The sequence below is a fragment of the Xiphophorus couchianus genome, chromosome 4 (assembly GCF_001444195.1).
Source record: "Xiphophorus couchianus chromosome 4, X_couchianus-1.0, whole genome shotgun sequence".
Classification (NCBI taxonomy): domain Eukaryota; kingdom Metazoa; phylum Chordata; class Actinopteri; order Cyprinodontiformes; family Poeciliidae; genus Xiphophorus; species Xiphophorus couchianus.
The window spans coordinates 22,431,009-22,449,555 of record NC_040231.1 but is presented as its reverse complement, the minus strand read 5'-3'; the positions used below and the strand labels follow the sequence as shown (position 1 = coordinate 22,449,555).

Sequence of the window (18,547 nt, the reverse complement as noted above, 5' to 3'; positions counted from 1 at the left end):
ATGATGCCACGTTCTCCTCTCTGCTGGCTTTGTGATAATGTCCTTCTTTTTGTTTTGCTTGCAGGCATACAGTATGCCACAAATAATGCCACATGTAAATTTCTTATTATCATTGTAACACACCTTAAATATGCTTTCCCCCTTTTATTATGCATATATAAAAAAGAAACATTATAGTTGTCAGAGGCTGTTTTTAGAATATCAAATATTTCTCTTGGTACCTTGGACACATCATTTTTCTATCTATGATATTTTTAACTACTGCTGGATTTAAAATAATCTCTTGGCTCTTGATATTTCCCATCTTGCCCAGTCAGTCGTGCCATCATAAGCCCTGCTGATAATCATATGCTTTCACTCTGACTTAGGAATGCAAGGTATGCAACCTTATGAAAATAATGCTGCTTGTCAAAAGTACAGGTCTGCGTCAGTGCTCTTTGACAAGATGTACAAAAGAGGAATCTGTCAAGTCAAGATTTCCCACTGACTATCACCTCTCATTGGTTAGTACAAGGAACTAATTTGCATGTGGTGGGAGTGTCCTGAGCCAGCACTGAGATGAATGACTTGTTCAAGTCAGAGAGAAATAAGGCATAGCACTCGGCAGAGGTCTGCTCAGCTCAAAATGCCTGAGTTACTTAAGCTGCCACTCTTCCTGCTGTAAGTGGAAAGTGCTGGACAAGGACATAAACATGTTCAGGAGCAGGTACTCCAGCAAAAGAGACAGCATATGGGTAAGTTTTCAGGTAATTTCTATTTTTTCTAATCACTGCAACCCAACAAAAAACTGTCTTGCTGTGATCTAAAAAAACAAAGTGACTTTTTGTACCATCAACATGGATACATAAGGTTCTTTCTGTCTGTTATGCATTTTTACGATGGGAACTTCTTCAATATAAAATAAACTCTTTGTAACAAATGTCATTTTAAGCCATGGCTTAGATTTATTTTCTTAACTGGTGAGCGTAGTGGTGCTTGTAATTATTATACCACTAAGACTTCACAACATAAAACAAGAATAGAATTTCATACAGAACAAGAAATGCTCAGTTTCACCAAAATCATAGTTTTCTGATACTTTGTTGTTGTTGTTTTAATCAACCTGAAATATCTTTTATTTTCTTGTATTACAGGGTTTCTACATCCTTATGTTGTACACAACCCCCCTCTCCTGTCTGGCAAATTTCAGTCAAGCAAAAGAGCTCATCTATAAGATAAAGGAGGGATTACCCAAGGGGACTTTCATCGGGGCTATTGGAGTGGACTTACGTTTGGATTTCACAGTTGAGGCCCCCTTTTTATTCAGTCTCACTCAAAAGAAGGTCAGTGAGCAGTATGTGAACATAAATAATACTACTGGGGAGCTTTACACATCCGCTGCTGAGATTGACAGGGAGACCCTGTGTCCTTACAGCTCTGAGGAGCAGGGATGTTTCCTTTCACTGGACGTGTTTGTGTTGCCTCAGCAGTACTTTCAGCTTGTCAAAGTAAAGCTTTTAATTGAAGACGTGAACGACAACAGGCCAAAGTTCCCCACAGATGAAATCTGCATGTCTATCCCAGAAAACACACCAATAAATGGCCGCTTTGCAGTGGAACTGTCTGCTTTTGACCCGGACCTGGGGATTTATGGAGTGCAGACCTACTGGCTGGTTAACGACTTTGGTGTGTTCACACTGGATGTAGAGGAGAATGATGGAGGTGAGCTGACACCATTCCTCATTGTGACAGACTTTTTAGACAGAGAGACGCAAGCTGAATATGTTACAGATATCATTGCAGAAGATGGAGGGACCCCTCCCCTTCTTGGAGCAGCAACTTTAAAAATTGCCATCACAGATGTAAATGACAACTGCCCTAAATTTACAGAGTCACAAATTAATGTCACTCTGCACGGGAATACCAGCAAAGGGGCACAGTTGGCACGTTTGCATGCTTTTGACCCTGACCTTGGTGCTAATGCACAGATCAGCTACGCTTACAGTGAACGTGTGCCAAAGAACACCAGGAGCTTGTTCCATTTGGACAAAATTACAGGGGGGATCAAGCTAGCCAGGAAACTAGACTTTGTCACAACCACATTTTACAAACTGACTGTTCTGGCCAATGGACCTGGCTGCATCCCTGCTGTTGCAACTGTAACTGTCTATATCATCAAAGTGGTTACAGGACCCCCTGCTGTCATACCTAGATATATTGCACCCGAGAAGGATGGAGTGGTGACATTAAAGGAGTCTGAGCCAGCTTTTTCTCCAATTGCATTTTTTACTATCAAAAATATGGACAAAAGCCAAAAGGTGGACTGTTATTTGGAAGGCTTTGGTCCCTTCAGGCTTGTCCCATACCAACAGTTAGAGAATGAGTATTTACTAGAAACAACAGAGACATTGGACTATGAGAGGACTCAGGAATATGAGCTAATTTTGGTTGCTAACAATACTCAAGATCTAATCATAAAGACGTTCCTAAAGGTGCAGGTTTTGGATGAGAACGACAATGCACCAGTGTTTCAACAGTCTTTGGTGGAAATATCAATTGAGGAAAATAATTCACCAAATACATTTCTAACTCAGCTGCAAGCCTCAGACCCAGACAGTGAAAGTCGAGGGGAGGTAATCTACATCCTTGGTGGTGATACTCCTGGGATTTTTGTTGTGGATCATCTGACGGGGGTTCTAACTGTTGCGACATCTCTTGACAGAGAGGAAAAAGAAAAATATCGGTTCATAGTTAGAGCAGTAGATCAGGGGACACCCAGGAGGGAGTCAATTGCTACGGTGGTGGTGACTGTACTGGATCGCAATGACAACAGTCCATGTTTCATTAACAAGGATTTTACCTTCTTTGTGCCAGAGAACTTTCCTGGGTATGGGGAAATTGGTGTCCTCTCTGTGACGGATCCTGATGCTGGTAAGAATGGGTGGGTAGCCCTGTCCATCCTTAATGGAAGTGACATTTTTATGATAGACACTGGCCGAGGTGCACTGAGGGCCAAGACATCCCTAGACCGCGAGCAGCAAGGAACGTACCAGCTGTGGATTGAGGCCGCTGATGGTGGAATGCCAGCACTTTCCTCTGTTACTATGGTGACTGTTCTCTTGTTGGATGTGAATGACAACCCGCCAGTTGTTCTTTTCCCTCAGTCCAACCAGTCCTACATGCTGGTACTACCTAATACAACACCTGGGACATCAATAGCAGAAGTATACGCAGTGGACAAAGACACAGGGATGAATGCTGTGATTGCCTACAGTATCATTAAAAGGAAAGGGGGTGAGCCAGGGTCATTTGCCATCGACCCAGAAACAGGAAACATAACATTGAAGAGAGAGCTCAGCAACAGGGGGCTTTACAGCCTTCTAGTGAAAGTTAGTGATCACGGTCAACCTGAACCGCTTTACTCAACAGTCATGGTTAACTTCTTTGTCAATGAAACAGTGAATAATGAGAGTTACATCCAAAGTCTGCTGACCAGAGACATTGACATAGAAGTTGAAGAGAAGCCCTGGTACATCAGTCAGATGACAGATGGGCCAGAGAGGTATGAGCTGTTCCCCTGTCGGCCCATCCTCATCAGTCTTTCAGTGGCGTGTCTCGGGTTGTTTTCCCTGGTTCTCATATTGATATCATACATATGTTGCAAGAGATTCAAAAAGATAAGGAAGAAAAGATCAGAAGTGGAAGTACCTTTAAAATTGAAAAATGGCTCAACGAACTTTCTGAACAGAAAACTCAGGCAGATGTCAAACATCTGATCATCAGTTTTGTACATATCCAAAAGCTACCACTGTTTACATGAATGTTTACAAATATAAGAAATACAGCTCTTACATAAAGTTACTGTTTTTGCTTTGGTAATTTTTGTGTTATTACTGCAATATACCCAAGAGGGGAAGAGCTAAGTTTAAAGTTCTATTTTGTCATCTCCTATACGATACATTGTATTCGTGATTCTTTTCAATTAATTCAAATGTGACACATTAGAAAATTATTGGCAAGAAAGTAATAATGGCATTATAGTAAAGCAACAAGAGCAACTGATTAGATTACAGTTATTTTGTACATATTGTAAAAATTGTTTTACTATTTTATCTAACACTTTTGCACTGGTATAAATAGAGACGTTTCACCATAGGAGGTCCATTCTCTTAAATCAATTTAAGAAAAAAATTATCCATTGAGGTTATCAGTGAAAGTTAGAGAAATGTTAAGATATTTACTTTTTCAAAAACTGTCCATGTAGATTCACGAAGCAAAAATCTAATTTCTAAATCTGAATGTTGTGGAACAGACCATGTGTAAAGAAATCATGTGCTTGATTAGCACATTTTTAAAACCTACATATAGACCCCTGCCAAGCTTTATCAGAACAATCAGCCTCACTGTTTAGCTCTTGATCAGTTACTTTGGACTGGAATGAGTTTTGTCATACATGTTAACAAGACCCCAGAAAAAAAGTGTGCATGGGGTCTCTGTCTGTGTTTTTGGTTTATTTTTTAATCTTGTCTGAGCACAGTGTGAGTAACTACAAAAAGACTTCCACAACTGAAAAGTACCTGAAGTCATATGCAGTCAAACATATTTAACATAAAATCCCTCCCAATACAGCTAATAATTTATCAAAGATGATAAATGAAACAATTTCCACTATTTTTTGTCATTTATGTGCTTGATGTTACATATGTCAATCTAATTTAAAGAATCATGCCATTTTTAATGTCTGTAAAATAAACTGCAAGTGTATGAAAGAGAAAATCTGATAAACTATTAAAGATATTTATTTTTATAATATATTTGATATCATCCTATGTCTCATATGTGCCATATTTTTCAAACTGTTTTTCTGTGAAATGCTTTATCATATGAAGAAAGATTCAAGATACTTTATTTCACCTCCCTGTTTATTGACAGGTTGTTTAATATAACTCATAGATTCAAGTTCACATTTGTTCTTGTTAGCTTGTTTTTTAAAATATTAATAATGTATAAACAAACACACAATGCATTAATTTGATGTGTGTCTTTAGTAAATGCATAGATCTTACCTGTCTCTTAACACATATGTACCAATTATGGGAAAAATTGGCTTTTTAGAACAAAGTAGAATAATTTGATATCAGTTAAATTCACTCAAATTTAGATACAGTTTTCTGATCTAGTATGGAAATGATTAATTAAAGCACTTTGAAATGCCTTGCTGCTGAAATGTGCTATACAAATAAAATTTGATTGATTGATTGATTAATGCATTGCACTACACACAATGCAAGTGCCAGAAAACAGTTGAAAAACAGCCTGAGACCCTGTATCGCTGTCAACACCTGCATGGGTGTCAGAGCTGGTACAGTAACACCCAGAGTAACACTTTAAAGGTAAAACATTGCTCTTGTGTGGAAGGTCAAATCAACTTTCCTCACCTTTTTTGAGTTGCACTGTACCACTATTACTGCTACAACCAGTACAAATTCATGAAATATCACCCATGAAATTGTGAAAGTGGCTGTGGCACTTTCTCCTCCAACATACGAACACCTAATCTTCAGCTTTATGAAGGTGCCGCTTCCCTGCGCAGTGCTTGTTTGTGTTTACTGTGAAAGCTGTGCAGACACAAAGCCTTCAGGACTCTGTGTTTTCTTGTTAACGGGATGTACACTCCCCAGAGAGGAATTCTGTTGTATTAAGCACCACTGAAACCTGTTTGGCTTTCACAAAGCGGCAAACATCCAAACAAACCTGTGCTCACAATGTGCTCACCCAAGCAGCTTCTTAAGTGATCACAGGCTTTTCAGGACGGAAGTGTGCCATGCAGGCACAGAGCACATCAGGAGCTATCAGCCTCAGTGTAATCCTCAGTAATCATTACTGGCCAAGCTGTGCATTACACAAATAGGCTGAAATATGATACATAGCATGCACATGCTAGTTGTGTGTATGATCACAGGTAATAATGGAAGGTGCTTTAATAAGAACAAAATATCTCACAAGGCGTGACATTAAGGGAATGCATGTGATCTGCCTTATGCTCCAAGACAAGTATAACTGGATTCAAATGTTTTTTTTCTGCAACTGTGTAGCTATTTTCTTAAAGGAACAGCCAGGCAGATAATGTGTTTCTTAAAAGAAGCCCTCTTGCTTTTGTCAATAATATCACTCAGAGTTTACTGCACCGCATATTACGGTGCCTGCTTCAAATGTTGTTCACCCTTGGAAAATTAGGTGCTATGTCTTAACCTCATTCATCAAGCAGAACTCTCGCTCAGTCAATACCCTGGTGACGCATTTCAATCAAGGCTACACCAAAAAAAAGCTTGCAGCCAAGTAACCCTTAATTTGGTATGGTGTCTGGATAACTTTACATTTGTTTTTCACACTGTGCAAACACTTGCAGGAACGTGATTAATTGCAGAAATAACAATGAAGGTCTTACTTCACTATGTCCCTTCTCTCCCCCTTCCAGCGTTTAGTTTTTCAGTGGGCCTCTTTTTTTGCCTTAACATGCTGGGACAGGAAACGGTGATACCAGACTGTTGGGTTATTATATCACTCATAAGCAAGGTACTTAAGAAACACTAAAGTTGATAGTGTACGACAATGTGTTTATTTGCTTGATTGAGTTCAGTCTTTGTTTTGCTAACATGTTTCTTTTCTATAATCAGTTAGATTTGAAGCAGTTTAAGAATAATGACAAATATATATACAAAAATAACATCCATGCTCCCTTTCTTTTTAGGATGCTTTCTATTCTTCTTGAGTTATTTCTTTTCTCACAAGGTGTTGTAGAGGAGTGCCAGAATTGTGTGCAGAAAAAACTAAGTAGAAATATTTAATAACTTAATAAGGAGGTTATACAGACTCCAAGCAGCTGGAATAAGTTACCTGAGCAGAATATTCATGTCAACATGCTCATATGCCCACGAAATACCAACTAGTCCCTCATGTTTGTCGCACTAAAGAAAATCAGGATGGAAGATAAGATCACAAGAGTACTTTAAGCTTGTCCCTCAAGCAGGCTGGACTTTATTTGACAATGCATTTCTAAATCAGGGTGGACAGGGTTATTGTCTAAATGGACGTAGAAACATATTTGTATTTGGTTAAAAGAGTTGTCTCAAGTTTTTTTTCTGTAAGGGTATCTTAAAAACTTGGAAGTTGGAACACCTTTCCTGTATATGTCTAGAGATTAATTGAAAAGCATCAGTGCATATCCAATATCAGCTCTTCAAATCACTGAGAATTGTGACCAATTAATTCAGTCTGTGTTTAATCTAAAATGTGAATATTGCTTCTTAACGAGTGTTCCTGTCAAGAGTTTTGTGGCAAACTCCCAGCAGGTTCTCTCTTTACACCAGGTTTAAAGCACCTGCATGGAGGTGTAGGTAGATTTGCATTGCTAAATTGCTGCATCACACCTGCTGCTGTGCATTCATATTTTAAGCCTTTGTGCCACTGTAAAGCTGTGATGCATATGCTCCCTGAGCACTCTTTTTCTTTTGCCTCTGGTGATAAAGAAATCCTTTTGTGCAGTTTATGATTGATTTTGTGCAAAAATCGCACTCCAGAATGAACCGGTTTTGCAACAGAGAGGATCTTGAGCAGGTGTGGGTGCTGTAATCTATTAGCATAAATTTCTCCACTGCTGGTGTGAAGGTACCTTTATTGCTAAATATGCACTTATTAGTTTTGACCATGGTCTTGGTGCTATTCTGGTCTTTACTTATATCTTGTAACTACTGGGTAGTTTACTGAAGATTTCAGACTTATTTTAGTAAGAAAATGAACATAACACTGATTTTTTCAAACCTATTAAACATTATAGAAATCATCTTTTCTTCCGAAAGGGTTTTTTGTTCAATCATATTCTAAACATCAACTGAACTCAGTTATCCGCATACTGCAACTTTGCCCTGAACTATACAATCAGCTGTAAGATCTTATTGAGCTTAACTTGATCTTCGAGGGGATGTTTTGTTAAGTGAATCCCGCTCTGGGTTTTACAAGGATAGGAACAGCTGGGAAGGTGGCAGTTAGAGACACTTCACAGCTTTTCCACATGACTGATCCCCATCAGTGATTCTTCTGCTAAAACCATCAAAACAAGGGCAGAACAGGCTTTTGAAAGGTGACTAAGTTTATTTTAAGATAATTAAACACTGCATAGACAGCTAGACACAGACACATCTCAACCTTTGCCCCTGCATACTTTCTCTGTTTTCTATTACCATCTGGGCCTTTTACCCCCCTTCCAGGAAAGTCTATCTGAAATTACATTAAATTCTTAATGGTGTAGACAGCAGGTAATTATCGTCAGTCACAGCCTGATCCCATTTCCAGATTGGCTTAATTGTAGGTCCCTGCCTTGAAATCAAACAAATAAAGACACAATGAGAGGCCTAGGTTAGGTTACACAGCTCCAGTGAATGGAGGAGGCTACATTTCCCAAGTTATGACATCAAATACGGCCCTCTACCACAAGAACACCAACACACACACAACGACACACGCTTTGTTTAATCTTCAATAATGTATCTCCATATTCTCCCAGTGAAAATCACTGCCTTTGATCTCAAACATCTTTCATTTGCTGTGATGCAACAACATATAATCCAATCGCGCTCTTCTGATCCTGCTGTGGATTACGTTACTAATTTCCTTTATTCCTCCGTCCCCATTTCTCTCTCCGTTTCATTCCAGCAAAAATACAAACAGGAGTTCAGGGAATTAACTGTGGCAACTTGGTTCTAAGCAACTTATTTTTTCCCACAACTGCGCTCTGATGATTTATTATAATGTCATGCCACTGGATTTATTTCCTTTCCTAACCAGTACAGTAGACCTTTTGGATATTATTATAATTTTTTTTTCCAATAACATTTGTAGATAAAATATATGTTAGATTTCAATCACATTTAAGGGGTGGAGACTATCCCAGCAGCTAACAGGCGCAAAGCAAGACCTCAAGCAAGAGACTACCCCATGCTGAAAACAAACACCTACACACACACCTACACACATCTCAGTTATCAAACAACATAGCTTGTTTTGTTTCTCACTGCCTGAAAAAGCTGGGCACCCAGAGAAGACCAAGAAGAACATAAGAGAACATCAAAACCAAATCCACAACAAAGATTGCCAGCGACTTTGAACAATATGTATGCTTATGAAAAATATGGCTTAAAAAATGTTGAAATCATCTCTACTTCTTTGTGTAAAGGGATGCAAGCAAATGACAACACAACTAATTTATTTCCTTAAGACATGCTGGCAGTCTTGATTAACATCTTTTGATGTTATTTTTTTTAAACAGAACATTAACAATTTACTCCATAAGTTTATTCTGAAAAATAACTACATTTCCACAGCAAATCTGTCGTTTTTCTGAATTACAATTGCATTTCAGTGTTAATAAGCTCCTAGCCCTAATAGGATTGACTGCACTGTGAATGCAATTGAGTGCCAATTTTTGCTAACTACTGAAGTGGGTTTCTATGTAGTTGATACACTTTATGCTTGACTGCGGGTGCTTGTGTTTAATTAAAGCTGCAAAACTTAATTTTAAATTAAATTTAATACTCTGGTTACCTAGCAAAAGAAGGCCAGCTGAGTCATCAGTATTTGTTACCTTAGTGAGTTCAGAAGCAATACCATTAGAATTTTAAAATGATCAGAAATTTGATGTTCTTTTGTCCTACAATTAAACAATATGTCTTCATAACTTGTACAATAAGACACACTTTTTTAAGGTCTGACTTTAAATAAGGTAAAGCTTTTCATGTTTTATGTCATAAATATCACCAAAATGACTGCTTTTTACCCAAAACTGCAAAAGTTTAAAAATATGTATTTTTTTGAAACATTCTTTTAAGTTAAATTTTTTTACATACATTAACTTAGTGATGGTAAGTCCAAAACCTTGGTGTTCTGAAGTCACTCTTGGCTGAATGATTGAGGGTCATTGAGATGTTTCAATATTTTCACATAATGTCAACTAACAAAGCTAACAACATTATTTGAGCTTTCCAAAATTTGATAATATACACAGAAGTTTTATTGTATGTAAACAGATATATGCACTGAATGTAATAACTTTAAACTATATTTCATTATCATGGCCTTGAGCAAATATAAATAATTTTGGAAAGAGTGTTTTTATACAGTGTATGTACAGCTAATTCAAATGCAAATATTATCAATTTAAAATTATCAGTTAATTTATTTTAGTAACTCAATTTACTATGTGAAACACAATATGGATACATTATACACAGACAGATCTATTAAAGTCTTTACTTCTGTTAATTCTGATAATTTCTTCATGCATAGCTATTGAAAATATGACATTTAATCTAGAATTTTGCTCAAGACGAATAAATACAGAAATGTAGGCCTATTGAGAAATTTGTTCAATATCTGTCTACAGGTTGTTAGTCTTAAAAGGTACCAGTGATCCAAAAAATCAATACATGTATCGCATAACCAATATTATGCCCCTCTTAGGATTCAGAGACACAACTATCTCAGCCATTGACTCAATGTTTTTGCTTTAATCTGCATAATACTCTTTATACACCTTGGCTATACAACCCTGAGCTCATTGTAAATACTAACATATGTTGTGTGCTGTGAGTATCTTCCAAATAAACCATATTATTTGTGTTCTTTTTGAAAAGCCTAGGCGGGCATTTTCCATTCGGATAAGTAATGTTCATCTTCTCACGTGTACATGTCAAATCGTTAGAAAAATTGTTAAACTTTTGAATACATAATGGCTGACCCAGTCTTTAAATGAGCAGTATATAGAATATGATGTAATTCCCATGTACGGAGATATTGGAAGTCTCCTCTCTTGATCAAAAGAGTAAGGTTAATCAAGGCCTTGGTGTCTTGATTAATTTTGCCTCAAGAATTGAAAACACCATCTTTGACTACTGATAAATTATAATATTATGTTTGTATTTAATTTACTCTCTTTATGTAACATCTAGTTTCCAGACCTGTAGGTACATGTCAACCACTTCAGTGTTGACATTTGTTCCCGCTGTCCAATTCTGTCCCCTGTATCTAACTAATGATCAACACTAAACTTTAACTCGTATCACATATTAGGTCTGTAGTAATCAAATATTTTGAGAGCAAACATGGGAAAATGAATTACTAAACCATTGAAGAGGGTTATTCTGCTGATCCCTGAGGCAAGTCATAAATGTTGACGTGAAAGGAAATGAGTGACAGGACAAGCACATTACTACAAACAAGAGCTTATTTATGGCCAATATATTGCATCTTTTATTGGTTGGGCGAAGTGACTATTAAGCCTTTGCTTTAAATTTAACTATTGTTTGCTTAAATTTAACCCAGCAGCATGTATGTTTCTAATTAACTGGCTGTGGTAATAAAATCAAATTAAATTAAGACTTACTCATATTCTCCATTGTATTGTGTAGGTCAAGATTTGATAGGGTAGTCTATATGTCAAGGGTCAACTGATTCAAAAGAAGTTGACTGTTGAAGTGGGTTCTTTGAAGTAGTTGTGAGTTGTTATCGTCTTAAAGTAGGAAGAGGTCAGTGGAATGAATTAGAAAACATCTTCATACCGCAGAAAGGCAAATATTGGTTTGAGTGGAGTCACTTATGCATATTTTAGAAATACTGCATAATACTGCAAATTATGTCATTGCAATGCACAACAATATTATATTGTCTGATCCTTCTCCCATATGCTCATTTATTTCTTTAGTTGGTTGTTGCTGCTAAATAACATGCCCTGGGGCTGCTTGTTGGCTGAGACATGTTATTTTGCATATATAAGTCTGCCAATATGTTAGTAAACCTTCGAATTTAGTCTCTTGCGTTTTTTGTGTTATTATCAATTTACTTTTTTAAATGAAAAAAATAAAACTTAAGTGCTTGGAACCATTCCTATGTGATACTGCCTGACTGAAGCACTGGCATCCCTGTTACATAGACAAGTCCTTGCCAAGCTGAAGACATGCCAGTATCAGCACACAGGATGTGATGGTAACAAAATAGTTCTCTCCAGTTTCTGCTCTCTTTGGAGTTTCAACAACCGCAATCTCTCCCTCTCTCTCTCTCTCTCTGCTCTTTCTCCTAACAACAGTTCCTCCTCTGTATTATCTGGCTCATACAGATATGCTCCTGTCTCCCCTGAAAAGGCAAAGTCATCTTTGCTGCTGCAATTGCTTACTATCCTATCTCTGGCTGTTTCAAAATAACACCTGCAGAATAACTGTCTCACATGATTGGATGATTGATCTATTTTATGTAAAAGAAAAAAAAAATCAAAAATCTTGAATGACTAGCCTTACTCCAGAATGAAATTGTCTCTCTCTTTCTATGAATTCAAATGAATGATTTTGGTGCACTTGCAGGTAGGTTAGCTATTAATCCCACTTTAAAACTCTAGAAATAAGAACTCTAAATTATGGATTCTCGTTTTAAAGGCAGAAAAGGAATGAAGGCTGAATGAACTACCCTCCCACCCCCTACAAAAGTGGCCCTTTTTTCCGTCTGAAAAAAATATCAGACTTCAAAGATAGATGCCTTTTAGGGTCAGTCTGTCTGGCTGGCCGTCTGAACTGTGGCAACATACCAAGTTAATGGAGTGCCAGATGAGCTTTCCTTACTAATATTGGCCACTCATGCATCACAGTAAGTTGTTTCTGTTTCTGTCAAGGGGAACTAAGCCTCCTCGCTTAATTTGGTGAATAAAATGTGTGAGTGCGTATGCGGGTATGTGTGCGTGTTTTCATTTGTGTGTATATTTTTATTCCTCTCATTTACCTCCTGATTGGATACATTATAACTTAGTTCCAGCCATGTTTGCACACTGGTTGAGGACAGTCAGAGCATTTGCTCATCACATAAACATGCACGCTATAACCTCAGGGACTAATTTGTCCTTCCATATTTCAGTATTGTATTTTATGATGGTGAGACAGACACTTCACCTGAGACAAGAGAACAAAGTTATGCTTTGGTCTACATGACAATCAGAGGGCAATGGGGGAAGAAAGGGAGAAAAGAAAACCCACCTAACCCCAGAGATTATTTGTAGTTTCTAAGCTTACAGCCGCAGGCAAAGGATCACAACAAAAATGCAAACACAAACGCAGACAGGCACACAGAGCAGGTTGAATAAGAACAGAGAAAGAACAGAAAAATAAAAACCTATGGGTATTTGGATGTTGATAACTGAATAAGCCTGTAAAAATAAAATGTAAAGTTATTTTCAACATGTTTTATACTAGAGATTAAATAAGTAATAAACATGCCACAGTTTCTCAGTTAATTTTTTTTCTACTGGAGTCATTGACATGAATTTCACACCACAGTTTGTGCATAATTATTAGACAAGCAATGTATTTTGACAATGTCATTAATTGTAGGCATATTTTCTAACTAAAAGCTGGATAAACCTGAGTCCTTAACAGAGATATGCACAGCAGGTGATATGTACAGTATCTATGTATTGTGAGAGGGGATCGCATAAGAAGGTCAATACTCTACATCAAGGTGTACATAATTAATAGGCAGCTTCTTTTCTTTAGTTAAAATGACCCAAAAAGAGATTTAACTGGCTCTGTGCAGTCAAAATTACAAGTCTCTCAGAAGGATGCATATTGGCGTGTGATCACAGAATCAATACATGTTTTGTTAATAGTCAACAGAGTCACAAGAAAAGTGTTGAGAAAAAAATGCACAAATTAAATGCCAAGGATGTAAAAAAAAAAAAAAAAACAATCAACCATGGAGCTACCAGGAACTTTTAAGATTTATGTGTCAGAAATCTTAAGAGAGGGGCATCTGGCAGTTTCTGGCTTATGCTAAAATTATGCTAATTCAGCTTCTGGATTTTTGGGTCCAGTGGTGCTAATTGGGATATTCAGACATTTAGAAATGTAGCTGTGACCATTACTATTTATAGAGTATGTTCGCAAAAGTAAGACTTTTTTATGAAGATCTATTTGCTTTCTCCAGTGATTTGGCCACAGCTCCTGGAATACTTTTGAGATACTATCAGATTTAAGTTGGTGTCTCGGCTGACTATGGTTTTGATACATGCTTTTCTTCATGTGTACAATACTTTTCCCCTATACCATTTAACACTGCTTATATAGCGTGAGTATAGCAAACCTTGACACCATCAACTATGTTATTGTGTGATCCAATGTCATCGTTCAGTCCTTTACTTCTTAAATGAAAACAATTTTATGACATCCTACATCTTCCTCACTTTTAGTGAACACGTAGAAAACCACTCAGGAGGTCACTTTAATTTCATAAAGTCATACACAATATGCATAATTTATAGGTGCATTAACAAAGTGTATAAAATATTCAAACTTCAATTTACATGTTGTAGCCATGAAAAATTAAGTAGTGCCACAGAAAATTGTTAGGATTTATAGGAAAAGTAGCAAGAGTCACATTGTCTTGTTTTGTGTAAAATGTTTTCTGTCTTGTCTCTTCTTTGAAGGGACATTGCTCAGTGGTAGAGCATTTGACTGCAGATAAAGAGGTCTTGTTCAAATCTCAGTACCTCCTGCTCAGATGCTGTGCATGAATGACGCTACACTTGCTTTTGAACTTTACCAAGGCATAAATGGGTTGTTTCAATAGAAAGAGCAAAACACATTAATCTTTATAGACTGTTGAAAGTGAACAAAAAGACATGTAGCCAGTTTGTTAGTACTCATTCTCTCATCATCTCACCTTTTTTTTCAAACTTATACTTGAATGAGGGGCTATGTTTGTCCCGTTCTGATTCAGTTTTACTTAAAACTTATCTGAATCTCTTGAGGTGAAACATGTTTCACGTCTCTTGAGAGAAGTTGGATCACCAATTTTGTGTATGTGTTGGACATATTAACTTGTAAATTTTTAAAACTCTCAAACTGTAGATTGTCCACAACCTTCAAGATGTAGTTCTCTATAGTAGTTCCTTGGTTCATTCTTTTGTCTACAAGAATTTTATGTTTTGTCCATGAACCATTGCAACATCATTGTGGGGAAGAAAAGAAGAAAAAGCTGGAAAAAACATAGAAGCACAAATTATGCTGTGCTTTCAGTAATTCATTTTTTTAGAGTATTTCATCAGATAAATTCAAGGTTCTGTCTTATTACAGTTGTCTGGCTCCAAACTGATGAAATACATCAGCAGGAAGACAAAGCTTAATCCCCAGAGGACGACTGACTGAAACAGCACCTACAAAATGCAGTAGGTGAAATCAAGACTGTTTGTCTAGAAAGTTTTAGACTAGTTCAGTGGTGGCACATTTGACTGCAGATGGAGAAGTCTCAAATTCAGATCTGAACACCTGGGTCTGGGTAAATATTGTGTTTCAGATGCTCACTACCTGCAATTCTCCTTCATACTGTATTTTAACAAGCTTTTTACAAGCTAAGCAACAGTTTAGCTGCAAGTAACACGTTGTTTTCATCTTGATTATCTTTCTGTTTTACAATAGTCATAAAACAGGGACAAATGTGTCAAACTCATGAAAACTCTTGAAATTAAAGTTCGTGAAGTTTTGGTCCTTCTGGTTTTGGTTTCCGGCAATTGTAGTTAAATCACTTGAAGAAACACAAATAAAAAGTGTGCTGATGGGAAGAAAATGCTCAATACAGGCTTTACTTTTACTTCATTTTTGTCTATTTTCTGTGTTGCTACATGTTTGCTGTTCAGGCATCTCCTTTATGTTGTTACTCGGTTGAATGTGAGCACCCTTTACACATCAGTTTTCTTCCTCAATCTTGTTGAAAATTTTCAGGAATTCTAAGAAAGAAGCCAAAACTGAATCTACTGAAGACAGTTTGGAAAGTAGGGTTGATTAGTGAGATTATGTTGTTTGTAAGCAGCAAACCACAAAAAATGCAAATGTTGTGGTTGATCATTAACTTTATGCCAATGGTACGCCTTGATGTAGGGGGCATAGCTCAGTGGTAGAGCACTTGACAGCAGATCAAGAGGTCCTCCAGTTCAAATCTGGATGTCCCCTGTGGAGCAATTAAATCCCATGAAAGGTTAACACTTTTCAGAACTTGCACCCTGCATGAAAACTAGAGCTGGATGTGATGAACTCTGCACTTCTGAGCTGTATATTCATCTGTGCCTTCCCTGTTTCTCTACATAGAACAAAACTAACTTGTGCCTGGTTATTTCATCTTTATGATGTATTAATTTCTGCTCATTACTGGTTGGATTTGGCATCAATGTTGTGCTTGAAGAACTTTGTCTCTAGACAAAATGCAACTGTTAAATTATTGAACCAAAAAACTAAGATATTGGCAGTTTTTCTCAAATGCTTTAGTGCATCAGAATTAAAATGTTCACAACTGTTAGTTCAACTTTCACAACAAAAAGTTGTGAAGTCATAGTAGCAGTTTCTCATTCCTTCCAACAAATTGAGAGTGCTTTTGACATGCATCATTTACACCAACACAATTCTCTGCTGTTTTAATATATTATCATTTATTTATGTCACATCAGTCAAAATGAACTATGATACTTATGAATATACTGTTAGCTATAAAGCTAATAGACATTTCATTTCTGAAGTCATTTCAAGCAAAAATGTTGAAGTAGTTTTTAAAGTGTGTCAATTTGATGTGGTTTTTTTTTTCTTATTCTTTCCTGAAAATGTTTCTGAATTTGAAGAATTTTTGTCTGACAAACATCAGGCTTTACTGATGACAGAAAAGTTTTACCCAGTGGTTGCTTCTTATGGTTGTTGTAAACAAGATCGTCCTTCGCTTTCACACAATTCTGTGAGTATATTAGGCCTGCAAATAGCATGTGCAGGAAAAATGTGAAGCACACACGTCCTGTAGTCATTTCCCTCACAAAATACAGATTGTTTTTTAATTAAATGTAGATTTCTAATGGCTGGTCAAAGAGTGTATTGCATAATTAACATTTTCAGGTAGTGTCACCACAATCTGAATTTTTTGCATTGAAAACACAGAGTGAACTGTCGTAGTGAAAGCATAACAAAGCCATTTGCTGACATGACTCCTTGATTTTGAGGAATCCAGTTTGAACAAGTGGCATGCTTTCGAAGTTTGTGCTAATAGTTTTTGAAAAATGCACTCGCTCTGAAAATGTTAATAGTGAAGAGAGAAACGCACCGAAGTGACTTACAAAAAAACTGTAGAAATACAACCAGCTGAAATTAAATAATATGAAAATGTGTGCTTCCCTCAATTACTTTTTCTGACCACAACCAGCTGGGTGGGAACTCACCAATGCTGCCTCACCAGGGAAATTACATTTCCGAACTGGTGTGAAAGCTACTGACTTCAGCTTTTTATTTCAGCAACTCTGAGAAGGAAAACTAAATCCGGATGGAATGATGATTGGTAAATGGGAACTGCAATGATATCTGGAAAGTTACTTATTGTGTGGGTGTATGGAGGTAAAGGAGACAGGGCAACAGTGAGATGATATGTTGAGTGTTGAGAACAAACAGGTTCTGGGCTACACACTGCGTCTTACAGACATCCCTCAGAATCCTCTCTGTTCCTGTGACAGAGAGCAGTAAACTACCTAATTCAGCTTGTATCATCATTGTTGACAATTTTTCACAAATCAGCCATTTACTGAGCCAAGTTACTTTTGGGTGAATATGAATGAAAAAAGTGCAAAATGTCTACCAATTCCACTTGCATTTCCAAATGTAGTGTTATGCCGCAATGACAGTCTATGAGAGAAAAGAAAAGCCACCCACTCTTGATTTGGTGCAACAGAAAGCAAAAGAAAAATAAAATAGTGCACACTGGTTGCTCTTGTTCACATTCATCATTATTTGTCATTAGTCCTGCCATTGCAACTTTTATTTTAAATGGGGATTTTTTTTTTTCACTCAGAAATAATGAGGATGTTAGTTTCCCTTGCAGGCAAACCTTTGGCCTTTGTCATACTTGGTAAGTGAACTGTGAAATGATTGTAAGCAGAAACAGGTGGGCATTAATAAATTACTGTGACTAATAAGCCACTTAGTGGAAAGGAGGCCTTATGGCACTCATCTTCTGTCTGGATCATGATTTGTGGCCAAAATGTAAATCTTGTTTGCTTGCAGGTTAATCCTGGGTTTTAAGGGGATTTTGAATACTTTATAGGTCAGATTTAGCTGTGATGAGCGATGACACATTGGATACTAATTTGATGACTGTGTAACAGATCTACATGTAGACTCTATAAAGGGATTTTATAAAACTTGAAATTGGTTTATGTGGACCTTTAAGTGACTGGTTCAATTTTGCCATTTGATTTTCCTTTCCCGATTCATGTACTCACAAGTCTATGAAGGCATAAGTGTGATTAGGATATGATCACACTAGATGCTCCATTTCTTCAACTGCATCATTTAGCTGCATCAGTTTTTCTGAACTGATGCTCCCAAGCTGCCTCAATGTGTTCTACTTGGGCAAATTTACTGTATTGATATCATACCCACAACTTGCTATCTCTTTTTCCGGCACGGTCCCGACCTCTGTTTTCAGTGTGCTGACAATGTCCTATTGCAAATTA

General features: G+C 37.1%; 1 protein-coding gene and 1 non-coding gene across 2 annotated transcripts; both read left to right on the top strand.

Moving 5' to 3' along the window:
• Positions 1 to 572: 572 nt before the first annotated feature.
• pcdh20 (protocadherin 20) lies at positions 573 to 4,793 on the top strand. The gene is made up of 2 exons (XM_028016013.1): positions 573 to 734; positions 1,134 to 4,793. Exons 1-2 carry the CDS (start codon positions 693 to 695, stop codon positions 3,753 to 3,755), a joined length of 2,664 nt encoding a protein of 887 aa, XP_027871814.1. The 5' UTR covers positions 573 to 692; the 3' UTR covers positions 3,756 to 4,793.
• An 11,150-nt stretch (positions 4,794 to 15,943) lies between these two features.
• trnac-gca (transfer RNA cysteine (anticodon GCA)) lies at positions 15,944 to 16,016 on the top strand. Its single transcript has one exon. It is a non-coding gene; the product is annotated as a tRNA-Cys (tRNA).
• Positions 16,017 to 18,547: the final 2,531 nt, after the last annotated feature.

What these genes read in the sequence shown, in the direction of transcription:
- pcdh20 (XM_028016013.1), top strand. Translation starts at nt 693, where the DNA reads ATGTTCAGGAGCAGGTACTCCAGCAAAAGAGACAGCATATGG. An exon ending in GCAAAAGAGACAGCATATGG is followed by an intron (nt 735 to 1,133) that starts GTAAGTTTTCAG and finishes CTTGTATTACAG; the next exon opens with GGTTTCTACATCCTTATGTT.